This window comes from Phodopus roborovskii, unplaced genomic scaffold (assembly GCF_943737965.1).
Source record: "Phodopus roborovskii unplaced genomic scaffold, PHOROB, whole genome shotgun sequence".
Lineage (NCBI taxonomy): Eukaryota > Metazoa > Chordata > Mammalia > Rodentia > Cricetidae > Phodopus > Phodopus roborovskii.
The window spans coordinates 26271831-26295624 of NW_026126407.1; the positions used below are offsets into that span (position 1 = coordinate 26271831).

Genomic DNA, 23794 nt, shown 5'->3' on the forward strand with positions numbered 1-23794 from the left:
CCATCCCTCCCCTACCACGCCGCGGGAGGAACTCACAGGCTTGTTCCTTTGTGAAGGTCTGCCTGTGCCTGTGCCTGTGCCTGTGCCGTCCACGCGCCTCCCTTGGACGGGTGACCGGTGCCCAGTGCGCATGCACGCAGGTGCCCCGTGCCCCGCCCCCTGCGCCCACGTGTCTTAGGGTTCTCTCACCAGACGCTTGGTGGGCGGCTAAGGACTACATGTCAGCCTACGACGAGGTGACCGCCTTCCTGGGCGAGTGGGGACCTTTCCAGCGCCTCATCTTCTTCCTACTCAGTGCCAGCATCATCCCCAATGGCTTCACTGGTTTGTCAGCCGTGTTCCTGACGGCAAGCCCTGAGCACCGTTGCCTGGTACCGGACACCGTGAACCTGAGCAGCGCGTGGCGCAACCACAGCATCCCGTTGGAGACGAAGGACGGACAACAGGTGCCCCAGAAGTGCCGCCGCTACCGACTGGCCACCATCGCCAACTTCTCAGCCTTGGGACTGGAACCGGGACTGGACGTGGACCTGGACCAGCTGGAGCAGGAAGACTGCCTGGATGGCTGGGAGTACAGCAAGGACGTCTTCCTCTCTACCATCGTGACCGAGGTAGGTAGCAGGTTGTCTGGTGACAACCACAGACAACAGTTGTAGTCCTTAGTCCAACGCACAGGCCCCTGATAATGAGCATCCTCCAGTCAGGACACCCAGGAACATGAATCTGTGACATCACTTCCAGCCACAGTATGTCCCTGAGAGTACAAGTGTCAGGCTGGCCATCTGCCCTTAGAGCCACATTGAAATGGAGTCCAGAAGGTCCAGTCCCAAGGAGATGCCCTGAGACCCCAAGTGATATAATCCATAGGAGCTGAGTTAGGACTTGGTTCAGAGAAGTGCCACCGGCTTATTGTCTATGTTCAGAAAGGAAATATCCTTAGAAGAACTTTTCAAGTTCAGGAAACGTGGGTCCCAAACGCTCTTCCATTTCTCTAGTTACTCTTGCCTCCTTCACCTATCCTCAACCCAAAAAAAGTCTCATCTTGCCTTTTGAGACATGCCCATGGGAAATTGTTTTGTTTCACACTGGTGGATTGTTATTTGTTAAGGACCCCAGGGTCTGAAGATCTATCTATTTAGGGTGACTTTCTATGGAGTCTTTTCCACGGTATTCTGAGACAAGATCACTGGCATGGCTCTGCATTGTCCTACAACACTCTGCTTTCCCTAAGTCTCTTGCCAGGCATTGACAGGACTCCAACTCACTGTGTTGTTCCAGACTAACTTTTCTAGTGGTCTTGTCTCTTGCCTGCATTATCTTAGAAAATGGGAATTCCTTCCCACAGTTATCCACAACTCACTGGATAAAAATTCCTAGCACCCTAGGTATTGGAGCTGGCATGACTCTAAAATATAGAGACCAGAGACACCTGGACCTGACTACCTTACTGCCTGCCTATAGTAGTCTCTTGAGAGACAGGGAGAGAGAGAGAGAGAGAGAGAGAATGAGAGAGAGAGAGAGAGAGAGAGAGAGAGAGAGAGAGATAGTGACCCTCATCTTTGCCTTTTCAACTGCATGGCAAACCAAAAGTAAACACCTGGTGAATACTATGGCATGCATAGTCATAGTAGACACAGCTGGCAGGAAGCAGTCAAACTGACCCTCTCTCTTGCTCAAAACCAACATCTTGGGACAAAGGTCTAATAGTGACACAGCCAAGGATCCACAGAACAAACAATATAATTTATTCTCAATATTGAAATGTGGGGTTCATCTGGACTTTGGGGAGCTAGGCCCAAAGCCTAAACCCAAGAGATGTCATGATGTTAAAGGTGGTTGGCCATTTTATCCATTGACTCACTCATGAATCTTATGGTTCCCAAGTCATTCTTCTATTCACAGCACTGTGGCCATGATAGAGACTTTGGTAGTGTCTTAGTGTTATCATCATTGTGATGAAACATTATGATCAAAAGCAACTTGGGGAGGGAAGGGTTTATTTTACTTATACTTCTGGGAAACAGCCCATCACTGAGGGAAGTTAGGGCAGAAACCTGGAGGCATGAGCTGATACAGAATTTATGGAGGGCTGCAGCTTACTGGCTTGCTCGATATGCCTTTCTCAGCCAGATTTCTTATAGAACCCAGGACCACTAGTCCAGGGATGGTACCACCCATGATAGGCTGAGCCCTTCCCCATCAATCACTAACTTAAAAAATGCCCTACAGTTGGATCTTATAGAGGCATTTTCTCAATTGAAGTTCTCGTCTTTCAAATGACTCTAGCTTGTATTAAGTTGACATAAAACTAGCCAGCACAGGTAGCAAATACTACTTCTTTACTACTTCTTTTCTTCCTAAGAGCTTTGAGGCAAAAATCTACTATTAAAAAAAAATTGCAGTTCTATTTTGTGAGATTAAGTCTTGGTAAGTTGCCTAGGCTAACTGTCTTAGTTAGGGTTTCTATTGCTGTGAAGAGACACCATGATCATGGCAACTCTTACAAATGAAAACATTTAATGGAGTGGCTCATTTCAATTCAGAGGTTTAGTCCATCTTGGCAGGAAGCAAGACAGTATGCAGATAGATGTGGTGCTGGAACTGAGACTCTTTACATCTTAATCCAAACACAGGAAGAAGTAGCCTGAAACACTGGGCAGTATCTTGAGCATATATAAGACCTCAAAGCCCACCTCCACAGTGCCATACCTACTCCAACTTGGCCACACCTACTCCAATTTGGCCACACCTCCTAATAGTGCCACTCCCTTTGGGGGCCATTTTCTTTCAAACCACCACACTGACCACAAGTAATCTTTCTGCCTCTAGATCCTGAGTGATGGAACTACAATGGCTAGAGCTTCTTATTGGCTAGTTCTGTCCTAAATATTAACTGATTTTTATCAATCTAAGTGTTTCCACGTGGTCTTACCAGAGAAAGGGCCCGGACCTCTTTTCTCACGTCCTACACCTTGATTCCTCTACTACATCCCCCAGAATTCTCCTTGTCTTCTAGTCCCACCCATGTTGCCTTCCTATTAGCCAACAGGACTTTATTCATTAACCAATAAGAGAAACATTACAGAATGACATCTCCCATTATATTTATTCCTCTGCTACCATCCTGGAAGACAGCCTTTGTGAGAGCAGCCCATCCACTGTCTCTGTTGAGTGCTGGGGAGGCAGCAGGCTCAATGGAAGGCAGGCAAGGCAGGAAGGTGCCAAGAGAGGGAGGTCTAGGTTGCCATGAGGGTGGCTGCACTTGTGAGGTCTACAAAGGCTCCTACCACACATGGTCTCTGACCAAGCATTATCTTTCTGGGAAACACTAAAGGCTCTGTTTGAGCTTTCTTCCATTACAGAACCATATTAGGCTAAGGCAGCTAAATACCTGTCACTGTCTTCCTATGTACCCCACTACTCCCTGCACACCTCATTTCCTGGTTGTGGTAACTGTAGATAGAACACATTTTGAGTCTAGAAACTCAAAGACAGCACACCCTGTTTCCAACCCAAGTCTCTGTTTTCTAGACAAGGAAATTAAGGCATGGTTCAATATGATGGGTGGGCAGGGGCTTATGTGAGATTGAAAAACTATTTAACACTTGAGTAGCAATTTATCTTACTCAGTGTTCTATTGCTGTGCAGACACCATGACCATGCAGCTCTTATAAAGGAAAGTATTTAATTGGGGGCTTGCTTACAGTTTCAGAGATTTAGTCCACTGTCATCATGGCAGGGAGCATGGCAGCACACAGGCAGACATCGTGTTGGAGAAGTAGCTGAGAGTTCTACATCCAGATAGGCAGACAACAGGAAGAAGACAGCCACAAGGCCTGGCTTGAGCTATTGAAAAACCGTAAAGCCAATCCCCAGTGTCATACTTCCTTTAACTAGAGCCACACCTCCTAATCTCTTCAAATAGTGCCACTCTGTGGTGACCAAACCTTCAAATCTGTTAGCTTATGGGGCCCATTCTCATTCAAACCACCACACAATTAAAATTGAGTTTTCTGACTCCTAGTCTATGGCTCCAAGGCATAACTGGGCTTAGTCCTATTGGTGTGTGGTATCCAATATTCCAGCTCAGGATATCACAGGGAATGAGGGGCTGTTGGCCCTGGTGGAAACCCAAGCAGAGCCAAAGGAGCAGGTCTAGACTCCCTAGGCCCTTTGGCTTCAATCTTCCCCTGGATGCTTTGCTTCTTAGACGCCCTCAGTTCCAGGGTTCTGAAGTGCCTGAGCAAGGATACCTTGCCTCTTTCACAGCCTTTGGCTCTGTCTGGATTCTTAGTGGTCAGCACAACAGACCTTGCTGAAGAGAGGTCAGTGTCTGGGTAGAGTGCTGCTGCTTGCTCCTCTCTCCTCCTCAGAATGAAGCAAGACATGGGAACCTGTGCTGTGAAAGACAAGATGGAGAGGGAGAGGCTCTCTCCCTGCTCTCTCTGCATTGCTGTCCAGGGGAGCCATTGCTTGTGTTAGTGAGCTCATGTTCTCAGAATATTCAGGGATATATAGTATGCCAATTCATTTATCAAGAAGCCTTAAGTTTCAGAAGAGGAGTGAATGATGCATCCCTTTGCTCCTCCTACAGTGGGACCTGGTGTGTCAGAATGACTGGAAAGGTCCATTCACCATCTCCTTCTTTTACGTTGGTGTGCTGTTGGGCTCCTTCATTTCAGGACAGCTCTCAGACAGGTGAGGTATCCAGTACTGATCAAGGAATATGTGCCTGGCCTTGATTTCAACTCATGATGTTCTTAGCTCAATGTCATTCCGTTCAGAAGCAGCAGCAGCTATGTCTAGCATAGACTTTCCATAGCAAGTAAAATGGGTCAACAGCCTCCCACACATCATTTCCTAATTGTCACTGAGTAGAGCATTAAGCAATACCATGGTATTCTGAAGATAGAGTTCTATCTGTGTGCAAGGTGATAGAAGATTGAGGAGATCTCACTAATCAGCTAGTGGTGTGAAGAGCAGAGCTCTGGTGTTCCTTAGGTAAGTAGCCCTCTAGTCATGACATTTACTCTATAACCAGGAGAATGAACATTATATAAGTTACAAGCATGGTATTTGTACAATTTCAAAGCTTTTAATATAAGGTCCATTTTTGGCTCAGAGAGTAAAAAGCAAACAAACAAAAGCAAACAAAAAAAGCCATGAAAATAAAGCAGTGGGTAATTGTGCATACCCATAATTCCAGTATTCAGGTGGCTAAGACCACAGGACTGAGAGAGTTCAAGTCCATCTTGGGCTACTCAATGAAAATTTGCCTTAGCAACCAAAAGTAACAACTCATGAAATTATATTCATAAGGTTAGAAATTATATATAAAGGTCTGTTGCTGTTGTTTGATCAAGGTCATTATCTTTTGTGAATCTCAAAAGAGTCTATTATGCTAGGTCCCTTTAAGCGGTGCTTTGGAATTTATCATAGACACCTGGGGTCAGAAAAGAGGCTTTCTGCAGATCTTTGGCCACAGTGACTCTAATAAGACCCAGTAGAGGGTGCTGTGGCATCCTCCTGGGTAGGCTCAGAAAAGTCTAGGATGACACAGAATATCATTCTTTCTACAAAGCTGCATTACTCTGTCACTCACATACCCTCAAGGTGGTATGATTATACATTTATATCTATGGATCATTATCACAGCATTACTCAAGATTTTGGTTTTGTGTATTGTTTTGTACATTTTTATTTATTATTTTGTGTATGTATAATAGAGGAGAGATGTGTATGCCAGCATGCCAAAACATGCATTTGAAGGCTGAGAAAACTGTGGAGTCCTCCACCCACACATACATACATACATATATGTATGTATGTATGTATGTATGTATATACATATATACATATAATTTTTTCTTATTTTACATATTGATCCCAGTTCCCTCTCCATCCCTCCCATGCTCCTGGACCTCCCTCATCTAATTCTCCCCCCCAACTCCACAGAGAGGGTGTTGCCTTCCAGGAGGGATTATCAAAATCTATCAAGTCATTTGGAGTAGGGTCTAGGCCCTCCCTCCTGCCTCTAGGCTATGAGAGTATCCCTCCATGGGAACGTGCTCCCAAAATCCTTTTGTGCACCAGGGATGCATCCTGGTTCCACTGTCAGAGGTCCCTTAGACTGCCCAGGCCTTCTAACTGAGACCCACGTTCAAGGGGTCTGAGTTGGACCAATGCTGGTTTCCCAGCTATCAGTTTGAGGGTCCTTTAGCTCCCCCTTGTTCAGGTCAGCTGTCTCTGTGGGTTTCTGTAGCCTGGGCTTGCCCCCATTTTCCTGTCACTCCGCCCTCTCTGCAACTGGATTCCTAGAGTTGGAATCCCACTTTTAATTCCAGAGATCAAACTTACTTAATGAGGCTTAGACAGCAAGCCCTTTACCTGCTGAGCCATCTTGCTGGCCCTTGTTTTTTTATGGGTGTCTTTTTTTGTTGGTTGCTTGTTTGTTTTGGGAGAAGGTCTTTCTTGTTCTAGCTGATCGGATACTTGCTATGTATGCCAGGTTGACATTAAAATTGTGGCAGTTTTCCTGTATCACCTTCCTGATGCTAGAAATAAAAGGATATACCACCACTCCCAGCTAAGGGAAATTTATAAGTACATATTTCATTAGATTGATTTTCAGGAATCACCTAGTAATTAAAAACAAAAGTAGTCAACTGCTATGAGGGTGCATTAAAGAGGTCAGTAGGTGTCAGTTATGGTGGCATACTCCTTTAGTACTTGGAGGCAAAGGAAAGTGGTTCTCTGAGTTTGACACCAGCCAGGTAGACACAGTAGGTTTTAGGACAGCCATTGCACAAATGAACACCATTTCAAACAAACAGGAAAAATTAAAAAATAAAGAGATCAATGACCTTACATTGCTAACCCTGGCTGAGTCTGACGTGCCTCCTTGTTGGAGAATGATATTTGTCTTAATCTAGTAACAGCATTAATTGCTTTCATTGGTTTGGAAAATATGTAGTATGTAATGTGTACCAAACACTGTTCTAAGTACAGTATACCTTAAACACCAAATAGATAACCATATCCTCACAACCCTCTGAAGCAGGAACTATTATTCCCATTTTATAAATGAGGAAAGTGAAAAGCGGGGGTAAAGTTATATGCTGGCAAGTGACTGGTTATATTGAGGCCCAGAGATCCTTGATCCTTTGGTTTTCTAGACTATGGCTAAAGACCTCTGTTCACCTGGAACTTGCCTTTTGTCAAGGCAGACAGATAGATTCATCTTACTGGGGAATTGTTTTCCTTGGCCATGGGAAATAATACCATAGAAGGACAAGGTGCTGTGGGAATGCCTGACAGGGGAGGCTTTACTGAGAAGCAAAGTATGAGTAGAAAGTTGAAAGATGAGTAGAAATTTGCAGTCGAAAGCAGTAGAGAGAGGGCCGGAGAGATGGCTTAGTGGTTAAGAGCACTGGCCCATTCTGGCTGCTCTTCCCAAGGACCCTAGTTCAGTTCACAACTGTCTTTAACTCCAGTTCCAAGGGACATGACATCCTCACATAGACATACATGCAGGCAAAACCCCAATATCCTAGGGGGAAAAAATCCTAGTATATTGGCCTGGGCAGATGGGCAAACCGGACTTAGCTCAGACCACAGTGAAGTGTTTGGGTTCTGGCACAGACCAGTGAGGAACCTTAAGAGTGGTTTGGTTTGGTTTGGTTTTTTAACTTGAGTGTGGCTATCAGACAGGCATTTTGAAAGTGAATTTGATAAGCTTGTAGAGAAGGAAGGGAAACAAGAGAGATCTTAAAAAGAACCAATTAAAAGATTTTCTAGTGATCCATGCAAAGGATGATAGGGGCTGAGCATAGGACCAAGTCTGGAGAGATAAGGCAGTGAAGTCAGGAGGCCTTGCTGACTGGTCAAATATGGGGAGTGAGGGAGAGGTCTCTGGCCTTCATAACAAAGTCAGAGATCATACACTTTTCTAAGACAGAGAATCACATTTGCAGAGGAGACATTGAATACTATTGGAAGTTATTGAATTTTAGGTGATTATGAGACCCTTAATTGGAGAGATACAGTGTGCTGCTGGATGTATAGTCACTCCAAGAGAGGGTTGCATAGGTGCAATGGCAGAGGACCAGGCTGAGAGGTCCTTCGGGTAGAAGTGAGAAATTCAAGTGTGGAATGGCCACTGAATCTCAAAGGAATTGAGCTGATATCAAAATCAAGGAGGAAGTGCCCCAGGTTGAGTGTAGAAACCACACCAGTTGTGTCCTAGTTTAAACAGATCCTTCTGAGCCATCTTAACCTGTGTACTCAGGAGGCAGAAGCAGGTGGATTTCTGTGAGTTAGAGGCCAGCCTAATCTACAGAGCAAGTTCCAGATTTCAAAAGCTACAGAGAAACCCTGCCTCAAAAACCAAATAAATAAATAAATATAAATAAATAAAAATGGTTGAAACACATACAGAGAGAGAGAGAGGCACACGCAAGCACATGCGTGCCATAGAAAATCTCCAAACTGAGATTCTTGTTGTAAAGAAGGATAAGTTAAGAGAGTAGAAGGCTTATGTCCAGAGAAGGGATTGATGCATTGTTTGATGGTACTCAGGAAAACTGCAACATTAGACAAGTGGACACCTAGAAACCCGAGAAAGCTTTATTTCAGATGTGTCAGAGGCTGCTTCCCAAAGACAGTGCAGGTGAATGTATTCTCAAAAAAAAAAAAAAAAAAAAAATGACCAAAAGAAAACAGAAGCATGCTAATCTAAGCAAAGACAGCACCCTGTGGGTAATGATGCAAGTCTCTATTTCCTCTGACTGCCTTCATGTAGTGCCCATAATCTATCCCCACAACTAACATTTTTGTATGTTGAATTTTTTTTGGCAATTGTTTTCATTTTCATTTCATGTGTGCTGGAAATTGAATCCAGGTCCTTGTGGGTATTAAGGATGCACTCTGTCACTAAATTATGCCCATCTCCTCCAGGTATTGTTAATTATAAGTATCATTTTCTGTAATTCATTATGCTATATATTTCATATTTGCATCATTTCCAATTCTAGGGCTATAGACAGTATACTGGCATTTTCATTTTGTGCATTTCATGTAAATTTGGTTCCATGAAGGTGAATTATCCCAAAATTGATTTTTGTATTTAACTGTTGTGCTGATATGTTGAAACTCACTCAATAAATGAAGAGGTATAATTTTTGTACACCTGCATTTCTGAAAGATAAAAATTTCTCCAGCTCTCAGATCCTTGGGTGAAACTTGAAGGTTTTTTTTTGTTGTTGTTGTTGTTGTTGTTGTTGTTGTTGTTGGCTTTTTGGGGTTTTTTGTTTTGTTTTGTTTTGTTTGTTTTCCCCAAGAGTTAGATTGTGAGCTGGAGAGATAGTTCAGACACAGAGAGCACTGGCTGCTTTTGAAGGACTTAGGTTCAATTTCCAGCACCTTCATAAAATCTCACAACCATCTGTAACTCTGGCTGTAGGGGGTCTAATGCTCTCTTCTCACCTCTGGGGGCACTAGGTGTCCATATAGTACCCAGACATATGTGCAGAGCAAACACTTATATACATAAAATAAAACGCCAATTTTTTAACTTAAGGGAAACAAGATTGCTTGCCTGGTGACCCTTTGCCCTCTCAAGAGGTGAATGTGCTTGCTGCCAAACATAATGACCTGAGTTCAACCCCCAGTATTCATATGATGGGTGGAGAGATCAGCTCCACGAGTTGACCTCTGATCTCCATATGGGTGCACCCTAATGAATAAAAATGAAAGAAAACTTTAAAACAAAAAAAATTAGAATTGTGAGCTGGAGTATACCTCAGTCATGGAACACTGGCCTAGAACAAGGTTTCCATCCCTGGTAACACAGAAGAAAGACCCAGGTTGTCCAACATGGCTGCTTCAGCTACCTGCAGTATTAAAACTGAGTGCACACAATTACCAGGCATATCTGTTACCACAGACCCATATCTTTGTAAATATACTTTGCTCACAAATGTTATGTACAAGTGACTATGTTTATCAAAATACATGTGTGATTGTCTATTTTATTGTGTAAAGTCTATAAAATTTCTGTCATATTTTTATTTCTCAACCTCTTTAAAATGTAAATAAATACAATTAAATTTTTTAACTTCTGAGGAGTATATATGTGCTATAAAAGACAAATTGTAATGCAGTTATATATTTGAGTTTTTACATGTATTTTTGTCTTTAAAAATTATTATAAGTATGTGGATTTAAACTCAACAAATCCCTTTCCATCCCCTGCAGACATTAGCATCAGTGTGGCACTGCCTTTGGAGCAGCCTCAGTGTCCAGGCTAACATTCTGGCAAGTGTGGGATTCAATGACAGCAAGGAGACTGGGAGAGTGGGACTACCTTGCTGCCAATCCTTATGACAGGAGAAAGCCCCTCTCAGTGAAGCCAGTTGCTGCTGCCTCTCCCAGCTGCTTCTCTGTGACCCTCTTTTCCTCCCCAGGTTTGGACGGAAGAATGTGCTGTTTTTGACCATGGCCATGCACACTGGATTCAGCTTCCTACAGGTCTTCTCTGTGAACTTCGAGATGTTTACTGTGCTCTTTGTTCTTGTTGGAATGGGTCATATATCCAACTACGTGGCAGCATTTGTCCTGGGTATGGACATCAGTTGGAGTTCAGTTCTAGATCCTGTGTTTCAGTTTTCTGGAGACAGGTTGCGAAGTCTCTCATGGGTAAAGTGGCTAGATTTCCCTAGTAAATAAATCTAGCCTACCAGCTAGAATATTAAACCTGGAAATGGTTCCTGACTTCTGATGTCCAGTTCTCTTCTGGCCTCTGACTGGTGGCCCCTTGGCTTATTAGTAATTAAGCCATTAACTGGGATTCACCATGGAGCACCCATTTTTAAGGCGTTAACTAGACAAGGGCTTAGGTAGCTAGTGGAGGAAAGAAGAGGGGATGGGCCACCATGGGAAGGCTCCCCAGGAGAGGGAGCTGCTGCAGAGCATTGGTGGCTATCAGTGTACACCAAGGAGAGTGAGGAGTGGTCCAGTTCAGGATCTGGTCAGAATCCACCCTTCAAGGCTCTGACTCAGACAAGCCACCTCGTTCCCACCAGAAAGCTTCCAGTCTCTCTGTTTGGAATCAGATCACTGGGCTCCTTGGGTTGTATGGTGGAAAGGGTTATTATTTTCTTTTCACATTTACTAGAACATTTGTTCTCAAATGATAATAGTTAGCATGTGTGACCTTAGTAATGCCTTTGCTTTTAGTGAATTCTATCCCATATAAGGATTTACAGGACCTAACGCTCTTTAGCATGAGACTGAGGATGCTGATGATGTTTCCATGAGAGCGCTGTTGCCTAGGGACCTTAGAGAAACACCCCAGGAGCAAAGCAAAGCAAAGCAGACTTAGTTCAGATCTGACCCCTCCAGGGCCTCAAAACACAGTGAATTCTGGTTCCTTCCTTGTCTCTATGTTGAAAATTATACCACAGAAGATTGATAAAGAAGGAGCCTTAATTAATGACTAACTTGACTCTTCCCTTGTTTTGAACAGGAACAGAAATTCTTTCCAAGTCAATTCGAATTATATTTGCCACCTTAGGAGTGTGCATATTTTTTGCATTTGGCTTCATGGTGCTGCCTTTGTTTGCATACTTCATCAGAGACTGGAGGATGCTGCTGCTGGCAATCACCATGCCAGGGGTGCTGTGTGGGGCATTCTGGTGGTGAGTGTGGTCCAGCCCCTTGGGTTGCTTACCTGTGTGGTGGCTTCTGTCTCATGTCCAGTAGAGGGCAAGAGTAGCCACCAAACCCCAATTCTAGATCCCAGAAAAGGGTAGTGAATATTATTTATAAATCAGGTCAGAAAAACTCTCCATACACAAAAAAGCTAAAACAACACAGAATCCCAAGGCACAGCCTGCTTGTCCTCTACAGAATTTGTTGCAAGCAGATAGGAACCAACCTAACTTCTGGGAAATTCTCAAATCCCAGGGTAAGACAACCAGACCTAAGCTGTAGCTGCATGATGCTGAGGCCCCAGGCATGGGTGTTAGTAGGTAAAGAGCGGGAGAGCTCCAGAAGTGATCTTCTTTGAGTAGCTATACAGAGGAATACAGGCTTCAGCCACACCTCCAACAGAGGGCCATTGGGCAGGTAGAGCATAGGCCCTTCTAAGCCATGGAACTTAACAGAGGAACCAGGCAAGAATCACTCCTTACAATAGACTAAACTGAGGTGAGATCCTCATCCATGTACAGTGGCAAGAACCCTGAAGAATAGGGGGAGAAGAAGTTATAATGCATCATGGCTCCTGATTAGGACAGAGGAGAGAGGGCTGCACAAGGATAAGGTCACAAGGATAAGGAAAATATCCACTGAAACTCCATACACCAAGTCCCCAGCCTTGAGAACCATGCTGTTTTGTGTAAAGAGACTGAAGAGACTATGACTAAATCAGAGGTGGAGTGAGGAGGAAATGATGTTAAGTGATCACTAAGGAGTTTCTGTGGATCTCATAGACAGAATAAAGATAGCAGGATCTGGGTGTGCCTCACTGTCAGCAGGAGCCAGGCCCCAGGAGCCCATCTTGTGCTTGTCTCCTTAAAGCCCAGAAGAGGCCACCACTACTGCAGACAGGCAAGTGTCAGCCAGATGGGGATCTCTTTGGGATATACAGGATGCTTCAAGTTTTTCTGGCTACAGTTGGTGTTCAGCAGTGTCATACCTCAGGTGATTACTGGGCCATGATCACCTTATGAACACCTGACACTCCACACGCCTCCCTCTGCATCTGAAACCTCCTTTCCCATCTGTAGTTAAACATGCCCAGCCTCTGGGAAAGCAAATGAACAGGAGGCCTCACTAGATTGCACTTGTACTTCCAGGTTTATTCCTGAGTCCCCCCGATGGCTTATCTCTCAAGGCCGGATTAAAGAGGCAGAGGTGATCATCCGCAAAGCTGCCAAAACCAATGGGCTTGTTGCACCTTCCACTATCTTTGATCCAGATGAGGTAGGTACCATGTGGGAGCTGGGCTAAGGCTCACACTGGTCATTTTAGTCAGCGGCACAGAGCACAGTTCACAGGAACTCAGCCCTTACTCTACCCAAGCCCCAGCCATTCTTAGACAAGGTCTGTTTACAATGCAGAAGTTAAAGGAATGGAGAGATGATTCAGTCTATAAAGTGTTTGACACACAAGCATGAGGACCTCAGTTCGGGTCCCAATAACCAACCAAAAAGCCAGGCATGGCAGAGTGTGCCCCTGATCCCAGCACTGGGGCAGCAGGGACAGAAGGACCCCAGGGTCGTATTGTCCAGCCAACTAACCAGTCAATGAGAGATCCTGTCCTCAGTATGAGGTGAAAAAAAAAATGATTGAAGATGATGCCCTAGGTCAACCTCTAGCCTACATATACACACACATATACACACATATACACCCATATACACCCATGGACAGGAATATCCACAAACCTTAGAGGATGAGGAATGGATTCTAGCTACCTATTCTATCTCATGGAATTTTGTCCATGTTTCCTCCACTTCCTATTTTATTTATTTATTTATGTATTTATTTATTTATTTTGGTTTTTTTTCAAGACAGAGTTTCTCTGTGGCTTTGGGGGCTGACCTGGATTTAGTTCTTGTAGACCAAGCTGTGATGGGAGATATCATTCTGTATATGTTTCTCATACTGGTTAATGAATAAAGCACTGCTGGCCAATAGGAAAGGAAGATAGGAGGGGCTAGGAGACAAGGAGGAAAGAGGAAGGAGAAAGAAGGAGTCAAGATGGAGAGTCTGGGGAGAGCAGTATGCGGCAGCCGGCTCCTGGTAAGAAGAACACGTGGGCATACATAGATTAACACAAATGGTTAATAACTAAGGCAGAGCTAGCCGATAAGAAACTAGTACCTGGCCAATAGCATTGTATCAAATACAGAGATTCGGTATGTTAATTGGGGCTGGCACGGCGGCAAGACAAGACCAGGTGGCGGGCGGAAAAACCATACTCGTTACAAAGCTGCTCTCTAACGCACAGAGATCTGCCTGCCTCTGCCTCCCGAGTGCTGGAATCAAAGGTGTGTGCCACCACTGCCCAGCTTTTTTTTTTTTTTTAACCATTCCTCTTTCTTCTTCTCCTCCTCCTCCTCCTTCTTTAACACAGGCTCTTACTATGTAGCCTTGACTGATCTGAAAATCTATGTGGACCAGTTTGGCCTCAAACTCAGAAAGATTTGACTGCCTATGCCTCCCAAGAGCTGGAATTGACGAAATATGCCAGTATGTCAGGCTTAACCATGACTTTTCATAGTATAATACTCTTCATTAGAAAGAGGCTTCCATCAACTTTAGCATTCTGGGAAGTCACTATTTCTTATGCCTCAGGGTATAGGCAGATTTTCTTTGGGCCACCAGATCACAAATAATGACCCAGAGGCATTATTAATTATGAAAGTTCAGCCTTAGCTCAGGTTTGTTCCTAGCTAGTTCGTATAACTTAACTCGTATTTTTAAATTAGGTTCTACTATGTGACTCAATACAGCATCTCTCTATACTGTTCACCCTGCTTCCTCTATGCTGGCTTGACTCTGTCTTTCCTCCTCCCATCTATCACTCCTATCCAGCTATTGGCCAATCAAAGTATTACATCTTCACACAGTATACAAATATTCCACAAATTCAGGGATTGTCATCAAAAGATGATATGAACACTGGCAGATTTGCTCACAGCAATTTCTGTCTCTGACAATTGTTTTTTCCTATCACCTAGGATCCAGGTCTTTTTTGGTGGCTATCTCTTCCCTGATCTCATATGCCATGAATAATTTCTTGTAGGGTAAGCTGCAGGCATGTTTGAGATGATCTGGTTTCATGATGAGGACTTGGGGCTTGTGAGAGAGGAAGCAATTGTTATAGGTAGCAAAGATGCTGATAGCCACCAAGAGTCCTTAAGTGGTGGCCCAACTGCAGCAATCACACAACATTTTCTAGAAGAACTCTGAAGCACAGAAGTCAGGGCTGGAATGTGACTGAGGTAATTTTAAGTGAGGTGACTTTGGTGGAATTTTAATAAGGCGTCAGTCTGGATGAACCCAGAAGCCTCATTGGCATCACTGAGGAAATGAGGGTGTTTCAGGATTTCTTTGAGTCCCAGATTGACCTTTTGCTGAACTACTGATTGGGGAAAAACAAGCTCCCAAGCTGGGATAGCTGAGAAAGAGCATCAGTGTGTTTAGACATGTGTTTTAGTGATGGCCTTGGCCCTGCGGAATCTCATAAGAAGTTACTCTGGGTGAAGTGTGGGTCAGTTTTTCTATTTTCAATTTAAGTTTTTTGGTTTTTTTTTTTTTTTTTTTTTTTTTTTTTTTCTGGAAGAAGACCAACAACTACATGGTACAGGGACTCAAAATATTCTTTCCATTTCTTATGTCAATTCAGTAAAATACACAGCCTTATTTTTCTGTGAAAAATGAGTCAGCCTTGCATAGGAACACTCAAAGACCTCAATGAAAGGTGGCAGTGAGGATGGGCAGGGTAATGCAGTAAGGCGGCTGTCGCCTTGGACCTCTGCCATTGGTAGATATTTCTCATTATCCTTAATTGTCCTTCATTCCCTTTTGTCATAGAATGAGCCTGCAGGGGTCCTTGGTCATCAAAAGTCATTGTAGTGTCTTTTCAAGGGAGAACCTTAGAATGCTCCCTAACTCTTGAGAAGTAGATAGTGAAAATGATGGGTCCCAGGTGGTCTCCAACTCTTTCTCTTTCTTATACCACTAACTATATTCTTTCAGCAATTAGAAGACCAAAATTCCAAGAAGCCTCAGTCACACCTCATTTATGATCTGATCCGAACCCGGAATATCAGGATCCTCACCATCATGTCTATAATCCTGTGGTGCGTAACTGAGACAGACCTACCTGAGCCTCACCCACTCTCAGGACACTTTCTACAGACATTGCCTCAGACCAAAGCTGAAAACCTCTGCCATCACATGATGCAAGGGTTGCTCTTATGATGGATGGAGACACAGGGACATACATGACAGCTCTTGTGTAATGGAAACTCAGGAAAGGAGAAAGTGATCATAGAGCTTGTTTAGGACCTAGAGATTCCACAAGGGAGTCCCAAGGTCCTTGCTTAGTTGTTCCTGTCCCTTGTCGTCTCCCTCAGTAGATTATCTGTGGTAAATAGCCTGACAGCAACTCTAATATGCTCATGAAGCAGAGTGAGCTCCCCTAAGGGGGCCACATTGTCTATCATTTGCACATGGCCCCTGCACTCACCCCCCCCCCATGCCTGGATGTTTCCTCTTAAAAGTGTTCTGTGTTGAGGAATCACATTCTCTGACTAGGACAGTTGGGGGTTTGAGGAAGGGTCTCAGTGAAAACACTTTATCATTTAGGTTCTAGACTCTGCAAAGAGCTCTCTGGAAACAAGAAAGTGAGATATGGCCCTTCTGGGATATACATAGAGCAATAGTTCTCAACCTTCCTAATGCTGCAACCCCTTAATACAATTCTTTATGTTGTGGTGACCTCCAACCATAAAATTATTTTACTTGCTAGTTCCTATCTGTAATTTTGGTACTGTTATGAATCATAATGTAAATGTTTTTGGAGATAGAGATTTGACAAAAGAGTTGTACAATTGGATTATTTTGTAAATGTGTAAGATTTTAATGATGAATTGCAGGTTGAGACTTTTCCCCTAGTGATAAAATTATTGAGAATTAATAAATATTTTGCTGAGACATTTTCTTTATTAAATGTTCTGAAGGTCTGTTGGTAAATGATTTACCTAATGAAAGTTAAATTTTGTAGTAGGAAGTAAGGTACAGAGCAAAATCTGCTACCCCCCTCCATTCCCTGGATCAAGAGCAGTTCAGAACTTTTTCAGTGAATGTTTTGTAAGGTGTGTGGGTCTGGAGAGATGAGTGCCGCTTCTCCAGCTCTCTTCTGACCCCTGTTGCAGGCTGACCATATCAGTGGGCTATTTTGGACTTTCTCTGGACACTCCTAACTTGCATGGGGACATTTTCCTGAACTGCTTCTTTTCGGCGGCTGTTGAAGTCCCAGCCTATGTGTTGGCCTGGCTGTTGCTGCAGCATGTGACCAGGCGCTATTCCATGGCGGGTTCCCTTTTCCTGGGTGGCAGTGTCCTTCTCTTACTGCCGGTGGTGCCTTCAGGTATGGATGGTGTTTATTTGCAGCCCTGAGTCTTCTCAGTTCTACCTATCTTGGACCAGGAAATGAATACAGTCAAGACCATTAGTTAGATCTTTGTTACATGTATACAAGGCTTATTTAAAAATCAAGAGATGTCCTCACAAATTCAAAGCCATCATTGGGAATAAAGCATTGACTGTAGTTTACTTATGCCCTAGACCCAAGTTAGTATGTTGATATCCATTTTCTTTTCTAGAATGAAGAAGGAAAGTCATGACACTAGGTCTGTTCTGTTTATTTATTCAAACAACAGCTGGTCTTGATGCAATCTCTTTCTAGTAGAGTAGAAACAACCAAGATAATAAATGCTTGCTAATCTTTAGATGTTGTTCCCATACATGAACAGGAAGAAAGGACATTAGAACTCATCTAAAGAGCAGTCATGATAGCATCCTGAACATGGGTATTCAGCAGAATTTAAAAGAGGTTAACAGAACACCATAAGTAAGTCAGGAAGAGCTGGGCAGTGGTAGCACATGCCTTTAATTCCAGGAATTGTGAGGCAGAGGCAGGCGGATCTCAGTGAGTTCCAGGGCAGCTTGGTCTACAAAGTGAGTTCCAGGATATCCAGGACTTAGTAGAAATGGTTATCAAAAACAAAACAAAAAAAAAAAAAACAAAACAAACAAAAAAAAAAAAGAAAGAAAGTCAGGAATATTTCAGTTTTTATAGAAAAGGGAAAGCTAGGCATAGAGGGTCACATCTGTAATCCCAGCACTTGGGTGGAGGATACAAGAGAATGAGAAGTTCAAGGTCATCCTTGGCTGTATGGGGAGTCTGACATCAGCCTGACCTATGATAGAACTCTGAGAGGGGATGAGCCCAGTGTGCTTCCGAGTAAAAAACAGGAACTAGTAAGTGATGAAGAGAGAGAAGCAAAAGAGAGGGAGAGCTCAGGCTATGGGAAGGACTTTGCTGGTAAAACTTCCTTGCCATCCCAGGAATAGACAGGAGGAACCCTTTCTGACACCCTGTGGAACAGATGACAAGCCTTATTTGTCCATCATTTGCCAGAATCATCCATGCCCCATGGCTTTTGGAACCTCTGGTGGTTACTTTGAGGACTGTGATACTGCATAGGAACATGGGCGTGGCTGTGGTGGCTCTCACCTGAGTAGAGTGACCATTGTGTCACTAGTTATACTCATTGGGCAGTGAAGTCGATTGGAGGATCATCCCTAAGTTCAGATGGTTTACAGACTTTTTTCAGTGACGTTAGTGCACTTATTTATTTGGAGGAGGGAGACATGTGTCCCAGCACACACATGTAGAGGTCAGAGGACAACGTGCAGGAAGTGAGAAAGAGTCAGTTCTCTCCTTCTATTGTGTGGGTCCTGGGAATCAAATTCAAGTTCTCAGGCTTGACTGAAAGTGCCCTTACCCACTAAGCCACCTCAAAAGCCCAAAGTGGACTGCAAGCATGAACTGAGCTAGAGCTGAACTCCGCCATTCATATACAAGTCCTTGGTTAACTCCACAGTGCCCTCAGGATGAGGTTCTGGGGAAGCAGCTCATCCCTAACCCAGGATGACTTCTGCAAGGCTGGCAGATTGGGATGAGATTCTGGGGAAGCAGCTCATCTCTAACTCAGGATGGCTTCTGGAAGACAGGCAGATTGGGCTGATGGACACACATTGTCTGGGCCTCTAGGTTGAGGAACACCTTTACCCTCACACAGCTGAAGTGCCCAGTCTCCTTTTAGTAATCCCCTTAGAAAGAAATCTAAGCCATGCTGTTTTCTTGTGATAGGAAGCTATAGAAACTGAACAACTCTCTCCACCCCAAATCTGGGAGAAAGTGAGTTCATTTTAGGCTACAAGGAAAGAGAATTCCTCCAGGGCAACCCTTACACTAGTCCCTCTTGACTTTGCTGACCTTCCTTTGTCTTTCCAGAATTGTTTTATTTGTCAACTGCCCTGGTGATGGTGGGCAAGTTTGGAATCACCTCTGCCTATTCCATGGTCTATGTGTACACAGCTGAGCTCTACCCCACTGTGGTGAGAAACATGGGTGTGGGGGTCAGCTCCACAGCATCCCGCCTTGGCAGCATCCTGTCTCCCTACTTTGTTTACCTTGGTGAGTACCATAGTGCACTGGTGCGATGGATAGGACAGAAGCTCTAAGTAGCCTTCATGTGAGCTGGACACAAGTTAGCAGGATGCATCCCTTACTGGGACCCTGGCTGGAGAAGAAAGCACACATTTCTCACATCATCTTTGAGGGCCTCTATCATTTTTATGAAGTTATTTTTAAGTCATTCTCTTCTGCTTCATCTGCTTTGGTGTGTTCAGGTCTAGTTGGTGTAGAGTCCCTAGATTCTGGTGGTATCATACTGGTCTTTCTATTGTTGGGTTTTCTTGTATTGCTGTCTTCCCATCCCTTCTTCCAGTGGGTACAGGTGGAGTCTTACCCTGCTCTCCCGGTGGGTGTAGGTGGATCAGGAGTTCAATGTCTGTAACTATGGATGATTCAAGCTCTCTTGGAGGTCTCTCCTCCAGCAGAGGGCAGGCAATAGAGTTCAAAATCAGGTGAGTGCAGCCTTAAGATGGTCCCTCATGGATAGGCGGGTCCAGTGTGCTCTCTGCAGACCCATCTCCATGGAGATGGAGGGGTTGTAGGACCTGAACTCTGGCCCAGTGCTCACCTGGAGCAGTGGGCCCAACAGGACAAAGGGTGAGGGGAAGGCAGGCTCTATCTGGGTGGTTGTATGGAACAGAGTCTACTTCTTCCATTTTTAAATCATCTAATTATGTATGTAATCATACACAGACCTAATTGTCTCCATTTTAATAGTGTTTTCCATTTTTTAGTGTGAGGAAAAAACTTTTTCAACTAATCCCTTCCTTTAAGAATTTCCAGTTGACTTTCCAAATCTGTCGACAATGTCAATGAACTGTGAGGCATAGCACATTTGAATCAGAGAACTAGCTTGTGTCATGAGCTGAGAGTGTCAGCCCAAGGAGAGTAACTGTAGGAAAAGTCCAAAAGACTCCCAAGTTTGGTATCAGCTAAAGACTGTTTAGAAAAGCTACAACCAAAAAAATTCCACACTTATTCAAAGATTTGAGGAGAAAACAGGCACTCAGGCAGGAGGGACTCAAACAAGAGTCCTGCCTGCTTCTTAGACTTGGGCCTGGGCCAGTGGATCCAAAGCAGCTATTTCTTGAATTCGGACTTTAATGTTAGGCACCAATTATAGCAGAAAAATAAATAAGTAAATAAATAAATAAATAAAATGCCCAGGGACTAATTGGGGTTCAAGATTCAAGCAGAAAATCAGAAAAGCAAAGTAGCCAGCCACTAGCTTTTACTTCTGCCTCAGGCTGAAAGGGCTGATCCTCAAGCTCTCCACAAAGCCTCAGACTACTGCCTCTTAGTGTGTCTGGATAGAATCATGAGGCTGTGTGTGCCTGGCTTCTATGGCTTGTGGCTGACTTTGCTTTCTGAATCCTCAGTCAAGCTTTAAAAAATTATAAATAATAACACCACAAGACTCTAGATACTAGACTTCACTCCAGTAGCTCAGACTTTAGGAGGCACTGAGACCAATAGGAAGATGAGCTGTATATAGAGATTAAAGGGCCAGAATGAGAACATGCCTCACCATGACCTGGGTCCTCTGCTCAACCTCAGGTGCCTATAACCGCTACCTGCCTTACATTCTCATGGGAAGTCTGACCATCACGACAGCTATCATCACCTTATTCTTCCCAGAGAGCTCTGATGTCCCTCTCCCAGACACCATAGACCAGATGCAAAAGGTCAAAAGGTAAGAGACCTTCCTTCTCATACTGTAGAGGTAGCTGGTCATGTTCTGGCAATGTCTTAAATCCCAACCCCTTAAAGTAGTGCTCCCTGCACACTGTCTCACAAATAACTGGACTACTTTAACCATGGTGCTATGAAGGCATTGGTCTGATCCTGTGTGAACAGGTGTCCATGTGCATAGACATGAAAGCCCCAGCTCTAGTTTACTACAAAGACTCTGCCATGTCCTCGTTTTTCTCCAGATCTGCCTTGTCTAACACTAGAATCTTTATAAGATTTGTAAGTAACATTTGTTTTCCTTGTTTTAATAGAATAAAGCATGGGCAATCCATAATGCAGAAACCGGTCCCAAAAGATGCTGAAGAAAACACCCAGGTTCCAAAAGATGCTGAAGAAAACACCCAGGTCCCAAAAGATTCTGAAGAAAACACCCAGGTCCCAAAAGATGCTGAAGAAAACACCCAGGTCCCAAAAGATGCTGAAGAAAACACCCAGGTCCCAAAAGATGCTGAAGAAAACACCCAGGTCCCAAAAGATGCTGAAGAAAATGCCCCAGAACCCTAAAAGATACAGCCTTCTAACATCTTTCCAGAAGGTGAAAAACTAAACAGACAACCTGCTTGTTGTCAGAAACGCTGTCAATGACCAGGGCTTTTCTGTTCTGTTGACCTTGTGTCTAATGTGCTCACGGATGGGTGTACCTGTCCTAGAGAGCCACCTTCCTTTAGGGACATGAAGACACACAGACAGCTTGCACATCCATTCCGTGGGGGACTTGGAAGACTATGTGAAACAACTGCTAGACTGGTTTTGTTATTTTGGAAGACTGGTCAGGTTTCACAGATAGAACTGCAGGTCTGTTTCTCCCTCCTCTCCCTAACTAACTGCAAACTCACAGGAAATGGAATAGATGTCACTCAGTGGCAGTGTGCTTGGCTAGGATGCACAGGGACCTGAGTTCCATACGAAGAACCAGAAGGAAACAAACAAAACTTCTTCAGAGAAGAATAAATGATTCCATGGGGAGTTTGATTTCTCACCTTTTCTAAGTTACAAAAATCCTTACCGTGATTGTTTTCACTCACAACAGAACACAAGACCTAGGGAAGTGCAGAGGAAAGGAAGGTGGGAGCAGGTGTGTAAAGTCAGCAGTGTGTGGATTGTGGCTGCTCAGGCCCACAGCCAGGAGTGCTGTGTGCGTCTGTCAGAGTCCTGGGCTTGTCCAGGCTGTGAGAAGTCACTGTTGAGGCTGAGCCCTGTCTTCCACTGCTGTGTAAATCAGACACTTACCTGTATCTTGAAGGGACTGTATGGGTGACAGAGTGCCCCTTCCTTCTCTCAGCACTGTCATGGGGGGGGTTGTTTTGTTTGTCATCTGTTGTTGTATCTTCAGCAGAGACTTGGGAACAGTGTTTCTCAGCTTGGAATTACCCTGGCTGGTGTGCAGTTGCCACCATGGAAGGGCAGTTGCATTTCCAAGCCTTAGCCACTGTCACTTCTCTGAGTGTCCAAAGCAGCAACACTATGCTCGTTCCTTTTACGATGTATAATCATAAAGAAAATTACAAAAAAAAAAAAAAAAAAAACAATGTAAATTGTGTTCACAGTCTCTCAGAGTTGTAACATCGGCAGGTGTTTTGTGTTGAGTGAGATTGTCTGCTCTTCTGATTATGTTGCCATGGTACTCCTAAAGCACACAATTCCCTACTTTGAAAAGAAGAAACAATCTAGTGATTTTTACAGAAACTACTGAAGTGCCTTGGCCCATGAGACAGTGTTAATAGACTATGATATTTTTAAATAATAGCAACTGTCTACAATCTTTATTTCTAAAATTGGTTAGGTTTTGTGTGATGTTTAGTATTGGTTGTCAACTTGACTACACCTGGAATTAACTAAAAACCAGAAAATAACTAAAACCCACGCAGCTAGATGCACCTGTGAGTGCGTGTTCTTAGTTGGAGTATTTGGTGTGGAAGACCTACCCTAAACCATGATCATTTGGTGTCAGAAGCTCCACTCTAAACCTGGTGACAGCTCACATAAAAGGACATGAAAGAGGGAATGTTTTGCATTCTGCCTACTTGCTGTTTCTCTCACTGGCTAGTTCATCTATCCTGTTCTAAAGCGTTCCTTCGATGGTGTTAGAAGTCACTTGTGGATTCCAACTTGGACTGAAAACTGACAGTTCTCTAGGACCTCCTTGGACTCCTGTACCAGATGGTACTGCTAAGACATCAGTCATGTGGAAATGAATGACTCCCAGATTATTAGCCCTTCTTTCAGGGACAGCCACTGTTGAACTACCCAAACCACATCCTCAAGCCACTCTAATAATCCACTTTTTGATATCTATTAGTCCATTCTATCATTTCTGTTCCTTCAGAGAACGCTGACTAACCCACCTGGATACACCAGCATGCATATGCCAGCATGTGACTCTTCTGTAGGCTAACTGTAGCCTTGGTTCAGGTTTAAGAGTTAACTAGTAATTTATTGTAGGCATCTACCCAATGTTGACCATGAATTGCACCAGCCTGGTGCACTTAGCCTGCATCTCCCTGAAAAGTCGGAGCTTCTGTACAATTCCACATTCTACCTGGGACTAAGACACTGAGGAGCAGGAAGCAGAACAGGAAAGGTGGGAGGCCTTACTGCTTGTGTTGGGCAGAACCAATGAAAGTTCTGCAATGGCTTAAGTCTCTTGAGTAAGCCTGGGACATGCATCTCAAAACCATCTGCACCACGGAGAAAAGTGGGGAGCATTTGCCTGTTATTACCCACTCAAAAAGACAACACGGGTGCCTGTTCCCTACACTCCCA

The 23794-nt window shown here is 44.0% G+C and overlaps 1 protein-coding gene across 1 annotated transcript; it reads left to right on the forward strand.

Annotated features, from left to right (window-relative positions):
• Nucleotides 1-208: 208 nt before the first annotated feature.
• LOC127219857 (solute carrier family 22 member 21) lies at nucleotides 209-21535 on the forward strand. The gene is made up of 10 exons (XM_051181609.1): nucleotides 209-611; nucleotides 4595-4698; nucleotides 10464-10618; nucleotides 11525-11696; nucleotides 12858-12984; nucleotides 15769-15872; nucleotides 16950-17164; nucleotides 19097-19279; nucleotides 20837-20972; nucleotides 21283-21535. Exons 1-10 carry the CDS (start codon nucleotides 219-221, stop codon nucleotides 21533-21535), a joined length of 1842 nt encoding a protein of 613 aa, XP_051037566.1. The 5' UTR covers nucleotides 209-218.
• The last annotated feature ends 2259 nt before the right edge of the window (nucleotides 21536-23794 follow it).